General features: G+C 29.3%; 3 protein-coding genes across 4 annotated transcripts; 2 read left to right on the top strand and 1 right to left on the bottom strand.

Moving 5' to 3' along the window:
* The first annotated feature begins 1,060 nt into the window (after nucleotides 1-1,060).
* Nucleotides 1,061-2,477, top strand: Arp6 (Actin-related protein 6). The gene is made up of 3 exons (XM_018549019.1): nucleotides 1,061-1,210; nucleotides 1,291-2,262; nucleotides 2,348-2,477. The coding sequence occupies exons 1-3, from the start codon at nucleotides 1,137-1,139 to the stop codon at nucleotides 2,475-2,477; spliced, it is 1,176 nt and encodes a 391-aa protein (XP_018404521.1). The 5' UTR covers nucleotides 1,061-1,136.
* A 355-nt stretch (nucleotides 2,478-2,832) lies between these two features.
* Nucleotides 2,833-6,031, bottom strand: Uba5 (Ubiquitin-like activating enzyme 5). The gene is made up of 6 exons (XM_018548944.1): nucleotides 5,776-6,031; nucleotides 4,969-5,104; nucleotides 4,685-4,885; nucleotides 4,423-4,605; nucleotides 3,468-3,801; nucleotides 2,833-3,017 (listed from the first exon to the last, which is right to left on the bottom strand). Exons 1-6 carry the CDS (start codon nucleotides 5,913-5,915, stop codon nucleotides 2,833-2,835), a joined length of 1,179 nt encoding a protein of 392 aa, XP_018404446.1. The 5' UTR covers nucleotides 5,916-6,031.
* Nucleotides 6,032-6,530: 499 nt separating this feature from the next.
* On the top strand, nucleotides 6,531-13,676 carry LOC108781097 (leucine-rich repeat flightless-interacting protein 2). 2 transcript variants are annotated; one of them, XM_018548978.1, is made up of 9 exons: nucleotides 6,531-6,583; nucleotides 8,370-8,550; nucleotides 9,489-9,615; nucleotides 11,046-11,182; nucleotides 11,270-11,533; nucleotides 11,645-11,789; nucleotides 11,858-11,983; nucleotides 12,889-13,100; nucleotides 13,348-13,676. In XM_018548978.1, exons 2-9 carry the CDS (start codon nucleotides 8,467-8,469, stop codon nucleotides 13,456-13,458), a joined length of 1,206 nt encoding a protein of 401 aa, XP_018404480.1. In that variant the 5' UTR covers nucleotides 6,531-6,583; nucleotides 8,370-8,466; the 3' UTR covers nucleotides 13,459-13,676. The 2 variants fall into 2 exon arrangements, with proteins under 2 accessions (XP_018404480.1, XP_018404479.1); XM_018548977.1 differs by lacking the exon at nucleotides 6,531-6,583 and adding an exon at nucleotides 6,613-7,072.
* Nucleotides 13,677-15,689: the final 2,013 nt, after the last annotated feature.

Genomic DNA, 15,689 nt, shown 5'->3' with positions numbered 1-15,689 from the left:
ATTAATGACAACAAATTTCCTAACCTAAAAATGGTTGAGAAACGTGAACGCTCGTGATTGGTTCCGCTCTCGTTCCGCGTTACGCTATTAATTCCGCTGCATGGGTTTGCACCCTTAGCCCGGATCCTCATACGGGCAACAGCGCTTTGACACCAAACGTTGATTGGTGAAAAACCGGTGGCGAGGGTAAAATTTAACCCTATAACCCGTTTTTCACCAATCAGCGTCCGGTGTCAAAGCGCTGTTGTCCGTATGAGGATCCGGGCTTATGCCTAGTTCACACTGGATGCGATGGACGATGAACGACGAGCGATATCCAATAAAAGCTTCGCTTTAGCTCACACGACGATGTAAAGCAGAGTTCTTATTGGTTGTCGCTCGCCGCGTATCGCTCATCACGCCTAGTGTGAACTAGGCATTAGGGAGCCTACAGACCAGAACGGCGCAGCGGTGAAGCGGCGAGCGATAACCAATGAGAGTCATGATTTTGCGTAAAAGCATGGCTCTCATTGGCACAATGGAGGAACAGATAATGGGTGCATCCAGAAGCACGACCGCTCATTGAGCGCTCAGTGAGCTCTTGTACATACCTGTTTGGTTTACATATTTAGATCTAATAGAATATGCCAATCAGATAAAAAAGCTCATTGAGTGCTTAGTGAGCGGTCGTGTTTCTGGATGCACCTATTAAATATTAAAATATTAACCTATTAGAATCGTGTATTCCGGTGTAACTGGTATCTGATAGTTATGCACTCATTAGATTTTTATGGGCGCACTTCTATCTTATCCTCTTTGTACTCTATGCAGTTTGGTACACGAAAAAAGCCGGGATGGATGTGCACTTTCAGGTTTCTTTCTGCTCTAATACATTATTTAAATTTATAACTTTTTATATTAATAACTTATTACTATCTAAATACTTCACAAATATATATACATATTTATAATTCTACAATATCTTATATATAGTCGTAAAATTATAATTTTTTCAGATAATATCAAACAAGATAAAATATTTAATATATGACAGTATAAATACTCCTTAAGTGCTAGCAAATACATCATATTCCTTGACTGCTAGCAAATACATCAAAATTGTATTTGAAGTCTTATTTACTATATTTTTTTTAAACATGACTAATTCTACTTTCATTCTTGATAATGGTGCTTGCATGGCAAAAGTTGGTTTAGCCAACGAGACACCTAAGTAAGTACTATTAAAACAGATGCTTATATTACAATTGATTGAATTGGTACATTTACTTATTAATCAATGAAAAATTTTAGATTTGTCCCAAATTGCATAATGAAAGCAAAGAGTGAACGGCGCAGACCTTTCATAGGAAATCAAATCGAAGAGTGCAGGGACGCCTCTGGACTATTTTACATTTTACCTTTTCAGAAAGGTTACCTAGTGAATTGGGATATTCAAAAAACTGTATGGGACTACATGTTCTCAAAAGATTCTTGTTCAGTTAATTTAAGTCAGTTATCTGTAATAGTAACTGAACCTATATTTAATTTTCCAAGTATTCAAGAAGCTATGACAGAGATCTTCTTTGAGGAATATGAATGTCACAGTCTCTTAAAAATAAATGCAGCAAGTCTTTCGTGTTATAATTATAGAATGGAGTATCCTACTACAAAATGCTGTATAATAGTAGATAGTGGTTATAGTTTTACACACATTATTCCTTATATTAACGATACAAAAGTAAAAGAAGGAATACGAAGAATAGATGTAGGTGGCAAGCTTTTAACAAATCATCTGAAAGAAATTATATCTTACCGTCAGTTGCATGTCATGGATGAAACATATGTAATTAATCAAGTGAAAGAAGATTGTTGTTTTGTATCGCAAGACTTCTTTAAGGATATGGAACAAGCTAGATATAAATTAGAGAATAATACTATTATTAAAGATTACGTTTTACCGGATTATACGACTCTTCGACGTGGATATCTTAAGGATCCTGAGCCATCCAACGAGCAGCAAGTATTACGTTTGACTAATGAAAGATTTGCGATACCAGAAATATTATTTCATCCGTCAGATGTTGGCATTCGACAAATGGGTATTCCAGAAGCTATCATGGATTCCATAAAAGCTTGTAGCGAAGAAACATGGCCCCATTTTCTGTCCAATATTATTCTTACTGGTGGTAATGCACAATTTCCAGGATTTAAAGACAGAGTGTACAAAGAAGTTAGAAGTTTAGCTCCAGCTGAATATTCTGTGAATGTCTATTTACCACAAAGGTATTATATATATGTATACATATTACATCTGCTACTTCTTTGTGAAAATTTAATAAGATTAATATGAGATTCTTTCAATTTTTAGTCCAGTTACTTATGCATGGTTTGGAGGGAAAAAACTTTCAGAAGACACAATATTTCCTAATCTTTTTGTGACAAGAGAAGAGTATGAAGAAGAGGGATCATCTCTGTGTTTTGAGAAATTTGATGTGTAATTTGTGTTATAAAATATCTATTATTTAAAAAATTTTTACATAATTTTGTATTACTAATTGATATAAAAATATATAAATATTAAGAAACTAATTATTTTTTTATGTCAAATTATAAAAATTAATATTGCACTATATCTTAAATAATAATTCATCATTTTATTAATATCAAATTGCTATTATTATGTAAAATATACTCTTATTCAAAAGTTATTTCCTTTGTAATAAACATACAGATAATTTTATAAATTATACCAGGTAATTTTATATATCAACGACAAAAAGTATAATAATTGTGTAAAATATAAAAAAAAGTTTAACATTTTTTAAATATAGCATGTCTACAATTGAATTATCTTCAAATTGATTTCATCTCTGCCATTAATTCTTCTAAACTTAATCCTGTAGATTCAGGAACAGTTTGTTCTGAATTGGTTGCATGGGTAGGTATTGGTACAGTATATGCCTGTCGCACACCTGAGGTTGATGATGTACATGTTTTTTTATCTGAATGATCACTCCATTCATCGACCAAGCTGATTCCTATAAAGAAAAATACTTAAGAATATAATTTGGAGATATAAATAAGATATTTTAACTATAATTATAAATAGACAACTAATGCGAGATGGTGTGCGATCACGCGATTAATTAAAATTTTTTTTAATATAATAATTCTAATATAATACAGTCTATTATAGACCATCAACTAAAAAAATCAGCAAAGATTAAAATTAATGTTGGAGAGAGAAAAAGAGAGAGAATCGTAGTCAATTAATTATGTGTGTGTGCGCGCACGCGTATGCGTGTGTAAAATTATTTATATTTAAAATTGTAATTAATCGCATGCACAATCATGCTCTAGATTTGCGTCAATCATCGATTTGTAACTATAATTATATATGAATGAGAGTCAAATGAAAAAATTAGTTTTAAAAATATTTTAGAGATTGTAACTTCCATAGATATATGTACTGTGTAAGTATTATATACCCCATTCATTATCTTCGTGTACAGGTTTCTCAATAATAGTAGTTTGCTTCTGTTGGATTTTTGGCTTTATCAAATATTCTTTTTGCCTTTGTTTACAATATGCATCATCACAATTTGGATTTGGCCGCAAAGTCATAGTGGGAAAGAAGTCTTCCATAGCATTGTAACCTAAATAATGAGATACTTTGCCAAATTTTAGCAAAAACTTTAAAGTATTTTGCACCAAAAATCCTGCTACAATACCCATCGTAGTAGGTAATGATGCAGCACATACTCCTTCACGTTTCAAAGTTTTCTCATCAATACTAGATGCTACAATCAAAGGTGGAGCACACTAAAAATTCAAATGTATTATTAAAAGAGCTGCAAAATAAATTTTATAAAATAATTCTTTAAAAAATAATTAAAAATATCATAGTGATTTTTTAATAATGTGTCAATATTTTGTTTTATGCGGTATACAAGATTTTCTATTGAATTAATAAACATTTTTGAAAAAAAGCTTTATGAACATTTATTTTATAAAAAAAAAGAATTAAACTTTAAATTTTTAGCTTTATAAACGACATTTATTTTTAAGAAAGTTGATATAAAACTGTATAATGCAGTGTTAAAACCTGAAAATTAGATAATTAAATGATATAACGTTTTATACACCATCCTATATATTGATTTTTTTAATAAAACCTTTAATAGTTTTTTCAAAATATTGTAATACAAAATAATGAAGAAGAATTCAAATTATGTATAAAAAATTTATAGATCATCTTTTTAAAATATCAATGACATTAATAATTTACAAAATATTGCATAAATTTGTCACTTATATTTTAAAACTATAAAACTTTCATCTGAAATATTTTTTACTAATATATTTAGTTCTATGTGTAAAAAAACTAATATATCACTTAAAACAAATTATTTGATATCAGTTATTGAATAATCAAAATCTTACTGCAAAACAAGCTGTTTCACCAGGTATAATAAATTGAATGTGACCGGACACTGCATTTTCAGATACACCACTTTCAAACCATTTCTGGTTAAGTTCATTACAAGCAGTATTTATTGCCATACGAGCTTCAAAATTATCGACACAACTCAGTATCAAGTCGACTGAACCATTTTGCAAACTGGAGTGACTGCAAAAACGTATGAATTTAAATTAAGTAAAACATATGTAGATTTTATAAATATATATATATATATATATATATATATTTTATTGTATTCATAAAATCTTGAAAATGATTGACAGTTGTAATGTTATAATTATGTATTTCAATTTCCACATCAGGATTTATATAACGTAAGGTATTTGCTGCAGCCTCCACTTTACTCTGCCCTGCTTGATATGGTTGGAAAAATAATCTATTCATATTTGCAAGTTCTACACTATCATAATCAAACAGTATTAACTAAAACATATAATAAAATAAAACATAGTAAAAAACATTGAATGACTCGTTTAATATAATATACATTATTATCATATTCCTACCTTTCCGATACCGCATCTTGTCAACATTTCTGCTGTTACACTACCAACACCACCAATTCCAACTATAGCTATCGTTAATTCTCGTATTTTTTCATAATTTTCAACAATACCCATACGCTTCAATGCCATCAATCGACTGCAAGATATTAGAAAGTGAGTAAAATTCAAATTTATGAAACTCAGAAAATTACTATACATTTGTTTTAGTAAAAGATTGGAGAAAAATATTTTATTTAAATAGAAATTTAAATATTGAGAAAAATATGTCATACTTCATGTTTTAGGCTAGTATTCATAGTTGATTTTTATACATATTTCAGACTGTCTTAGATACAGTCAAGAATCAAAAGACTATTAGCTTCTTAAAGGACCTATTTTGTTACTCTTAATGACTGTAACTATAATAAAAATGTTACAGTTGTTAAAAGTTACAGAATATATCTCTAAAACAATCTTAAAATAAGTACAGGTTACAAGTAGCAGCTTTGGATTATATATAATATTTATCAATATTGAAAATCTGTAATATGTATACATATAATAATAATAATAATAATAATGTAAACTATAAATTTTCAATATAGACAGTAAATACTCTCAATAATGACATAATGTTTAAAAAATGTTTAATAAAATTTTCATATAAAAAATTTACATTCGTGAAGATAATCTTTAAAAAATAAAAATAGCAATATAAAATAAAATTATAGAAGATTTATAAATAAAATAGATTTAATATAAAAAACAAAAAGAATTTAAATTAAAAAAATAAAAGCGACGAGAGAGAGAGACTAATTTTAAACTTACCTATATGGATTCGAATCCACCACTTCATCTGACATATGTTCAATCTTTTTCCTTGTTACTATCGCATCTTTAGCTTCCTTTTCTTGCAGCTCATTTTCGAGCTCTTTGACTCTTTGTCGTAAGCTTTCTATTTCATTCATATTTCAATAAAAAAAAAATAATTAAAATTTAATTCCGTTAAATTTTAATTAATTAACGTTACTACAACAATAGCAAGTGCCAGTTTTTTTGAGGTGTCTAGATGACAGGTGTCGAAATCGACATGAAAATGAAAGACTACAGAGACCTCTAGTTGAAAAATTTCTTCATTCTAAAATTTAAAGGCCATGGCTTTAAGGTGGGTCCACAACCTCGCTTTAGGCTGCATGAATTGAACAGTTGCATATGAATGTACCTTAAAGTAAATTCTACAATGTGCAGAACAGTAGTGGATCAAAGAGTAGGCGTAGAAATCGACCAATGATAATTAATTATTCTCCTCACATTCGATTATGATTTGTCGATTTCTACACCTACTCCTTCATCCACTACTGCTACTGCCCATTGTAGAATGGGCCTAAAGCCGTAATCACACTACAGCCTCCCGATTCGAATAATCAAAGTTGATCGTTCATTTTCGTCTAACCCATATGTAATAGTATGGAAGAGAACCATTATAACGCGAACATATTACCCTACGAGGTCTGATTCACGAAAAAGGCCAGGATGTTCACTCTCAGGTTTTTCTCTGGTGGAACGCACCCCATGGCCTATGAGACGAAATGATGGTTCGTGATTCGGCCAGTTCGGCTGAGTTCGGCGCGGGGTGGTGTGTTTCTTGCTTGCGTGGTTGCCTTTGCCTGTTTCGTGTACATTGTTGTCCTTGCAGTGCAGAGTAGCGAGTGGAGTGCGAGAATAATCGAAAAAATGTATCTTTCGCTAAATTTGAGTGCGATGTTGCGCACTGTGTTTAATGAATCTTACGCCTGAGTGAACCGCCGGTTCGCCGGAATCTCGAACGATCCTACATGTCTAGAGATGGAATCCTATAATATGCCTGTAACGCCTGTAACCGCCGATCATAGATTGAAATAGACTCATGGTACTGTGACGTGCCTTTGCGGGTCGGAAATCCACTTAGGAAATAGAGGAAATAGGCTCGCGATACCATCGAAGTCAGATTCCTCCAACAATTTCGTATTGAAATCGTAACGATCAATTATCCGATTCCCGTTGATTTTATTTATAGTGCCTAACTTTGCATGTGACTCGGTTTAAGACAAATATGTGTCTATTCACCGAATGACATGTCCTAATCGTAAGTGTTCATCTGCAAATCCTGCAATGAATGAGCAACAGAATGGTGGAATGTAGAAACATAATGAAACAGTCATGGCTATGTGTGTGTATGTGTGTGTGTGTGGTGAGTGCGCACGCGCATGGTGTGTATGTGTGTGTGATGTGTGTGCGCGTGTGCATATTTGTATGTGTGTGTGTCATTAATGACATTTGAAGTACATGATGTGTCATAAAAGATTTTTGTGTGCTGCTTACCTCACACATATCTAATTATATCCTTTTATGTAGTTTCAATGAGTTTCAGGATTACGTTTATCGGTGTATTATATATATATATATATATTATACATCGTAACGTAAATATAGACAAGTTGAAAAAGTTCTGTCTATAGTGATAGAAAAAAGGAGGGAGGGAGGGGAGATCATGTACTATTGTTATTTGTATTGAGTTTCTGCCTTTAAAAACTGTACATTGACTGTACGGTATAATTATATAGTATATAAAATGGATTTTTTAAAGAAAACATAGAAAATCAACTAAATTAAAAAACAAATAAATTGAAAACTTTAAGGACTCTTTTGTATAATAATAATCAATATGTTAAACAAGGGCGAAGTAAGAGTCAAATTATAATTAAAAATCTAATTAAATAAGTCTGATAATTTATTCTATATATTGTGATATAATACAATATATTAGAATAAATTATCAGAGTTATTTAATTACATTTTTAATTATAATTTGACTCTTACTTTGCCCTTGTTTAACGTATTGATTATCAACTAAATTAAATTATAAGTAGTCAATATTTCTTAATATAGATGGGGGAGAAAGAGAAGGGAGGAGGAAGATACCTATATAAAAATTTACTAAAATTTAAAGAAAATATAAAGACATGTATATTAACCCTCTGCTAGCAACATGAAATTTAAATTCTTCCATCAGCAATAGAGAAGCCTTTAAGAAGCTTTTATTGTTCTATAAAGATTTGAAAAAAAATTGACATAGGTACTTGTCAAAAACTTTAACATATTTTTATTATTATAGAAATTGAATTATACTTTAATTAATTTTTAAATTTAAATTTATCTGTTAAAATTCATAATTAAAGTATCGCTTTCAAAGATCCCTGTTGTTGGCAGAAGAATCAAATTGGCTGTTAAATACAGTAAATAAATAATTGTAAACAAATAAATAGAATAAAAATTATAAGTCAAAGAAATCATGATTAAATTTAGCACAATTTGGTTATAATTTTTCTATTAACAGACTTATTTTTAGCTTATTTATCTGCATAAAATAAATTTGTTCCTAGCTAATCATTTGCCTGTTAGTGTGTTGGACATGGATTCTCTTACAATTAACTAAAATCGTTACAATTGAAACAAAATTTATAAGAAAAGAAATTCAAAATGGAATCAGCTATAGCTGGACGAAAGCGAACTGCTACACGGCATTCTGCAGAAGACCAAGCACTTGATCAAATAGCTAAGGAGGTATGATCTTTATGATAAAATTGTAATATTGAAAAAATTAATACAGATAAAAATAAGATATTGCAAAATTATATACTATAATTTGTACAAATCATTTAATTGTTAAAAATAATGCAATTATTCTAATTATTTTTTCATTATGTATATAATATAAAAATATATAACTTTTTTTTTTAAATAAGAAATATATATATTACGAGCTCATATAATATACATTTCTTATTTTAAGGATTTGGTATTTAGAATACACATAACAATGTTAGCACCATACATGCTATGGTTTATGTTAAACATACCATAGAATTTCAGAGATAAAAATGCATTCTGAATACGATCGTAAAAATATAAGTTATTGTGCTAAATTAACTAACATTGTGTACCTATATTTTAATTAACTTAAGATAATGCTTATAAACATATAGATGTATGTATTTATAACTGTTGGCAAAAATATTTCTTACACTTTTATATATTTAAACTATGCTTTTCGTGGGTTTTCTCCATATCCGAATCCATTCTTAGAATGCCAACGTTTTGTGAATATTTAAAAAAAAATGCATATTTTTCGAGAAATTAGCAGGTACAGTTGTTTTGTCACACCCTGTTTTTATTTGTTGCATTAAATTATACAAAAAATATATATAAATTTTATATCTTCTTAAATTAACTATTGCATTTAACTGTATTATTTACTCAATCTAAATATTAAGCTTGAATTATGCAGCAACTATACATAATACTATACATAAATAATTTGTCTTTTTATAAAATAAAATTAAATGTTAGGTCAAAAATTTCTAATGAACAAGTTCATAATTATTTACTAATTATTCTAATAGATATTCTATACTAGAACTTTATAATATGGTTATTGATAATAAACCAATAATGTAAATATATTTTTTATAATAGATTTGATTTTCTGTATATACTTTCAGGCAGAAGCAAGACTGGCTGCTAGGAGACAGGCAAGAGCCGAAGCCAGGGATATACGAATGCGTGAATTAGAAAGACAACAAAAAGAAGCAGAAGAGAATGCTGATAGGGTGTATGACATTTGTGCAGGTAGTTTAAAAAAATCATCTTGAATTTTATATTTATATTTTCATATTTTTGCAATAATTTACAATTTACACTATTACTCATTAATTTTAACATCTCCAGATTCGTTCAGCTATCTATAAAGGATGAACGTATTTTGCATAGAAATAATTCTATGTGCTATTACAAATATTTTCAGCACTCGCATATATTATATTTATACATTATTTTTTTATACATTTTTTAAAACTGTAATTTTTGAAGAAACAGGACTAATAGTCGAATTAGTGTCTGTAATCCGTGGAAATAAAATAAAATACATGCAAAGTCAATAGTGATATCAGACATATGTCCAATGCTGTTTTGAAACCGATTCGTTTCCACACGCACTATTGCTAATAAAGGAGGATATTAAAAAAAGGCCGATTTTTGTCCACGAAGGTATAAGTAACAGGAATAGCGTTTTTTTATAGATTTTGATCTCCTGAATACGAAAATGTTAATAAAAAGTTCCGGATCGATAGGGAACACCTTTTTTATTTAATTTTCTTTTTGCGCGCGTATACACACACCTGTTTCTCCTCAAAAACTTACACGGATGCATTTTGTGATAGCTGTATACAGCATTCGAATTCTGTTAATACACCATGTTCATGCTTAATTTTCAAAGTGTTCCCTATCGATCCCAAACTTTTTATTAACATTATTGTATTCAGAAGATCAAAATTGATAAAAAAAAAAACGCTATTCCTTTTACTTACTTCTTTGTAGGCAAAAATTGGCCTCTTTTTTAACATCCTCCTTTCAATACACTATCTATAAATCATCGATTGTTTAGAATGTAAAGAATAAGAAAAATTAATTTGTAATAAATATGGATTTATTTAGGCAAATAAATCTTTTTTACTTATACATACATTTGTAAATGTGCAAACTAAACATGTCACGTTTATTCTTTACAGAGAATTTGATGATATATTGAAATTAATAAAGTAGAGGCTGGTAGATAATGATACTTCTAGAACTACTTTTTTCGTGTATACACAGTATAGTGATTCATAGTATTAGTTACAAACTTCAGAGAACAATGAAGAGAGAAGGATAGCTCTTGTCAAGTACATTTCCAAAAAAGTTCAATAATCAATACTTTGCAAAATACTTTGATATTATCTAATGTGTATAGTTCAGAGTAAAAGCCATTGCTTCAAACAGCTACTTAAAAAAATATATATATATAGCAAAAAAGTAAATGCAAAATTATAAATATCATTAAAGTGTATCCTTTTCTAGGCATTAAAAAATATCACGTATATTGTGTCATAACACAACATTGATGAATTCTGGTGTTATTTGATAAAAATTATGTCACTTGATAAGACCTATCATCCCCCTCAAACTTTATTACATTTAAATCACTGTGTACATACATGTATATATTTAATATGTGATTGTAGTTGATATAAATAGAACCATGAGAGTAACTCCAGATCCAGTACGTACATCACGACTTACAAATTCCAATAATTTCCAATCGAGTCGTAGATCTTCAGAAGATTCATTGGAAGATGCAGGATTGAGCAGAGATATTAGGGTATATATATATATAGACCTCTTCTGTTTTATTACTTAATTTTTAATGATTTTAATACACAATTTTTTAAAATATATTTCTATCTAGCTGGAATTAAAAGAATTTGAAGAAAAGTTTAGAAAAGCTATGATAGCTAATGCTCAGTTAGACAATGAAAAATCGTCTTATGCCTACCAAGTTGATTTGTTGAAAGATAAATTGGAAGAATTAGAGGAAACCACTACACAATTACGTAGAGAATTAAGAGAGAAGAATCGAGATGTTGAACAATTAAAACGAGTCAGTCAACGTTTGAAAGAAGATTTAGATATTTGCAGAGCACAGTTATTAGAAAGAGATACACTTATACAAGTATGTATATTGAGTATTGTTCAAAATAAAACATAATATTGTAAAAAAATATCTTGTAATATATGTAAATTTTTATTTAATTATATGAGCCTAAAATAAATTATAATTTAGGAAAACGGTTTAGTCATTGTTGACAATAAGGAAAATGAAGATGAGGATAACGAAAATATCGAAAATGGATTATGTCATAAAAAAAAGTTATTAGTCAGTACAGAAGCTGCAGAATTATTAGAAACGGCTGGTAAAGGTTCACTAGGTATATAATTAATCAAAAAATCAAGCATTTATAATCAAACAAAATTTTATAATGTGTATACTTTTTAGATATTCGACTACGGAAATTTGCTTCTGAAAAAAAGGAATTACAAGATGAGATTCGCCATTTAAGATTGGAATTAGAAGAAACTAGAAATCGCATGAGACCCGAAAAATCATCTGGTTCGATATTAGGTTAATATTTTTATTTATATATCTCCATACAAGCATCTAAATTATACAGAATATCCCATTTTAAAAGATTCATTCAAATATCTCACAGTAATACTGTGTTAAATCAAAAAATGTTTCAGACAAAAGTTTTATGACTTTGAGGCAGCATAAGATGGTGCCATTGGTTATACCTTGGGTCAGTATTATCAAGGTCAGGACTAAGTCACGTTAAATATTTTAAATAGAACTCCCTATTTTTCATTGCATATTCTCAAAAAAATTCTCATTCCGAGAAATTGATCATCAACATATTTCGAAAGTCAATTTTTGGCAATAAAAAATTGAGTTTTCATTTAAAATATCGACGTATCCTTGATCTGACCTTGACGACCCCACCCAAGGTCAAACGTAGCACCAGGAATTGATATTTGAAACCGTACAACTTTTGTCCGAACAACTTTTCGATTAGACCTTATCCTGCGAAGATAAAAAGGTGGTATGGGTGATCTGAACATATACACATATGCACACGCTCGCGTATATATATATATATACTCGGGGAAAAAAAAATTTCATATATTTTTATATTGATTATAAATTTACAAAAACTTTTTTGAAAAGATACTTTAAATTTTTGAAATTTTATAAATTTTCTTCACAGAAATTTTAAAAAGGAAAATCTAGATGAATTCTAGAAATATAAACTTGCATATAGATTTTTATGTAAATTTCTGAAAAAATATTCTAATTTGTATAAAAAATTTGAGAAAGTTTCTAAAAACAATCATTAAAAATTCGGAAAAATTTCAAATTTATGTAAAAGTTTTAAAGAATTGTAAGAAAAATTTTCATGAATATAGTTATCGATGTATATTTTAAGAATATTGTATATTGTTTTATTCATATTGATGAATTTGTTGTTATAGGTTTATCAGATAACGAAGATATTCAACGTGAAGCAAATAAATTATTGGCCGATTATAAATTTAAATTACAAAAAGCAGAACAAGATATGTCTACACTGCAAGCAACAGTAGCTAGATTAGAAAGTCAAGTAATTCGTTACAAATCAGCTGCAGAAGCATCTGAAAAAGCAGAAGATGAGTTGAAAGTAGAAAAAAGAAAATTGCAGAGAGAAGTATGAATATTGATTTTTATTACAAATGATAAGTATACAGGTTGATTCAAAATAACCTTTTGTTCTAAAAGATATATTTCTAGCTGCATTCTGAGATGATTATTCCTTTGGCAAAAATCATCTCAGGATACGGCCAAGAATATATCCCTTTAAGGACAAAAGGTTATTTTGAATCACCGTATACAATAAATACGTATCAAAACAATTTAGAAAATTATATTTATGTCTGTTCAATATTTTTATTTAGGTAAGAGAAACACAAAGTCGTGTAGAGGAATTGGAGACAGCAAATTCTCATCTACAAAGGAGATTGGATAAACTTAAAAACGCTAAATCAGCTCTTCTAAAAGAGCTTTGACAAATTAATGTTTGCAGAGATGTACAATAAGTTTGTTACTTATATCTTAAACAAATCATAACCCGATGTTGCCTCCAATTAATATCATTTATTACTTTAAATACAATTTACAAAGGCAAAGATTACATATTACCGTTATAACATTTCATTATGTAGCGGATGTAATCCAGACATAAAAAATTGCTGTGGAAAAGATTCCTACCTCTTACATTTACTAAGTCTTTGATACCAACTTACTTTTGCATTATTTTAATGGATTAATAAGGCACTTTTTAATACTTTTTAAATTTTACGTTAAATTTTTCTATATATTTATAAAGAGTTACAGAGCCGATTCAATATTTGATACTTTCATGTAAGTAGCAAGTAATAAAATATATTCGTTTATGCCTTGTTGTAATCAATTTGTGAAAATCATTTTAAATTATATATAATTATATATATATATATATATATAATATATTTATATATTTAAAAATAGTATAAATGTCGAATATTTTTTACCATGTTAAAAGATGTTAAAAAATGGCCGATTTTAGCTTGGAGATCTAAGATAGTTTATTGGAAACTGTATTCGTGGGATCTTATAGAAAGGAAGATGCTTCCAATAGCATTCATGCACAGTTGATGCTTAGTAATTTTTTATCACTGACAAAATACTATGGGTACGTTCCATCTGGCACTCGCAACACTTGCGAGCTAGAGACCCTAGGAATAGAAGCTTGGCCAATCGCCAATGTTCCAATTAGAAATAAAATAGCGTCCATAAGATGGACGACATGAAAAGTTATAATTTGGATCGTGAAATGGTGATATCATTTTCTTTAGGCGATTTTTTTTGTAAACTCAAAAGTTTATAGTGTAAGAAGAAGGAAAATATTTTTATTACTTGATTTGATAATAATTGTTCGATCAAAAGAACATTGCGACAAAAAATTTTAATAACAAAACAGTTCTATTGTACTTTTTAATAGTTATTAACAATTTAGGTCATATATATTTAAAAAAAATATATATATAATTATGTCATGCGTATTTCTATTTTTAATAACGAATTAAAAATTGTCATTTAAACCGGATTTTTTCGCTCGAAAATCTATGTCATTATTAGCCATTAGTAGTTAATCGATCCCATTTACCGCATTCATTCGTCAATTAGCATCTCATAACGTAAATTTTGGCTCCTGCAGACAGAACGCGGAAGCGCTTGCCCGGATCTTCATATGGACAACAGAGCTTTAACTACCTGTATCATATACTCTTGATACCAGAGCAGGAATTCCATACATCGTCCTTCTTTGATAGCAACTCGCCGCTAAACTCACCCTACAATGAAAGCCTTTCCCCCCCTTTCCTACGCCGCCGCAATTCAATCAAGCTCTCAGAAGTTTCAGGCTCCTAAGGTTAATCGTAACAGTAACAATTACAAACCTAACCAGGCTACAACATATCAGAGAGCCTTCATTGGGGCCTCAAAGTTAATTGAAGAACGATGATATGATTGACGATTAATAAAAGTTTATGATTATTACATACATAAATATTTCCGAGGATAAAATATTGAAATCATGATTTTTAGTTATTAAATACTGTATAAATAAGTATGCATACTTTTAACGTTATATCTTATATATTGTCAAAAAATAACAATTTTTTTCTCTCCAGTTATCATCTCTGTTGAGTTTAATCGCGTGTCCGCTATAAATGAGATCTAGTCTTCTATATTTAATTCAGAACAGTTTATTAGAGAACAATCCTTACAACGCAACGCAATGTAAACTGCAAAAGATAATAGGAATAAAAAGATAATAGCAATCCTCTCTTTGATAGGAACAAGAGAGTGTAGAGCTAGAGCTAGAAAAAAGAAACTTTAAATAACAGTTAAACTTACGCGCTCTCATCCATACCATCTACGATTATACTTGTTCCGCTCAGCTCGCACTCATACCCCGAACTATATTACCATTATAAATACTAACAATTTCTATTGATAATTAAACTCGGATAATAACGTTAAAATCATAGTTTTTAATAAAAATCGGGTATTCTTAAGTTTTAAACACACGCGTGCGCGTGCGTGTGTGTACGAAACTAATAAATTATAAAATTACTATCATATTATCAGTTCATCATTTTTAATCACTTAAATTTTAACAATCACGCGACTTCTTTAATAGTCAAGCGTCTTTAATAGTATCTCGTGATGATCAAACATATCCTACATTGGACTA

The sequence above is a fragment of the Cyphomyrmex costatus genome, unplaced genomic scaffold (assembly GCF_001594065.2).
Source record: "Cyphomyrmex costatus isolate MS0001 unplaced genomic scaffold, Ccosl1.0 scaffold76, whole genome shotgun sequence".
Lineage (NCBI taxonomy): Eukaryota > Metazoa > Arthropoda > Insecta > Hymenoptera > Formicidae > Cyphomyrmex > Cyphomyrmex costatus.
This window is presented reverse-complemented; position numbering and strand designations above follow the sequence as displayed.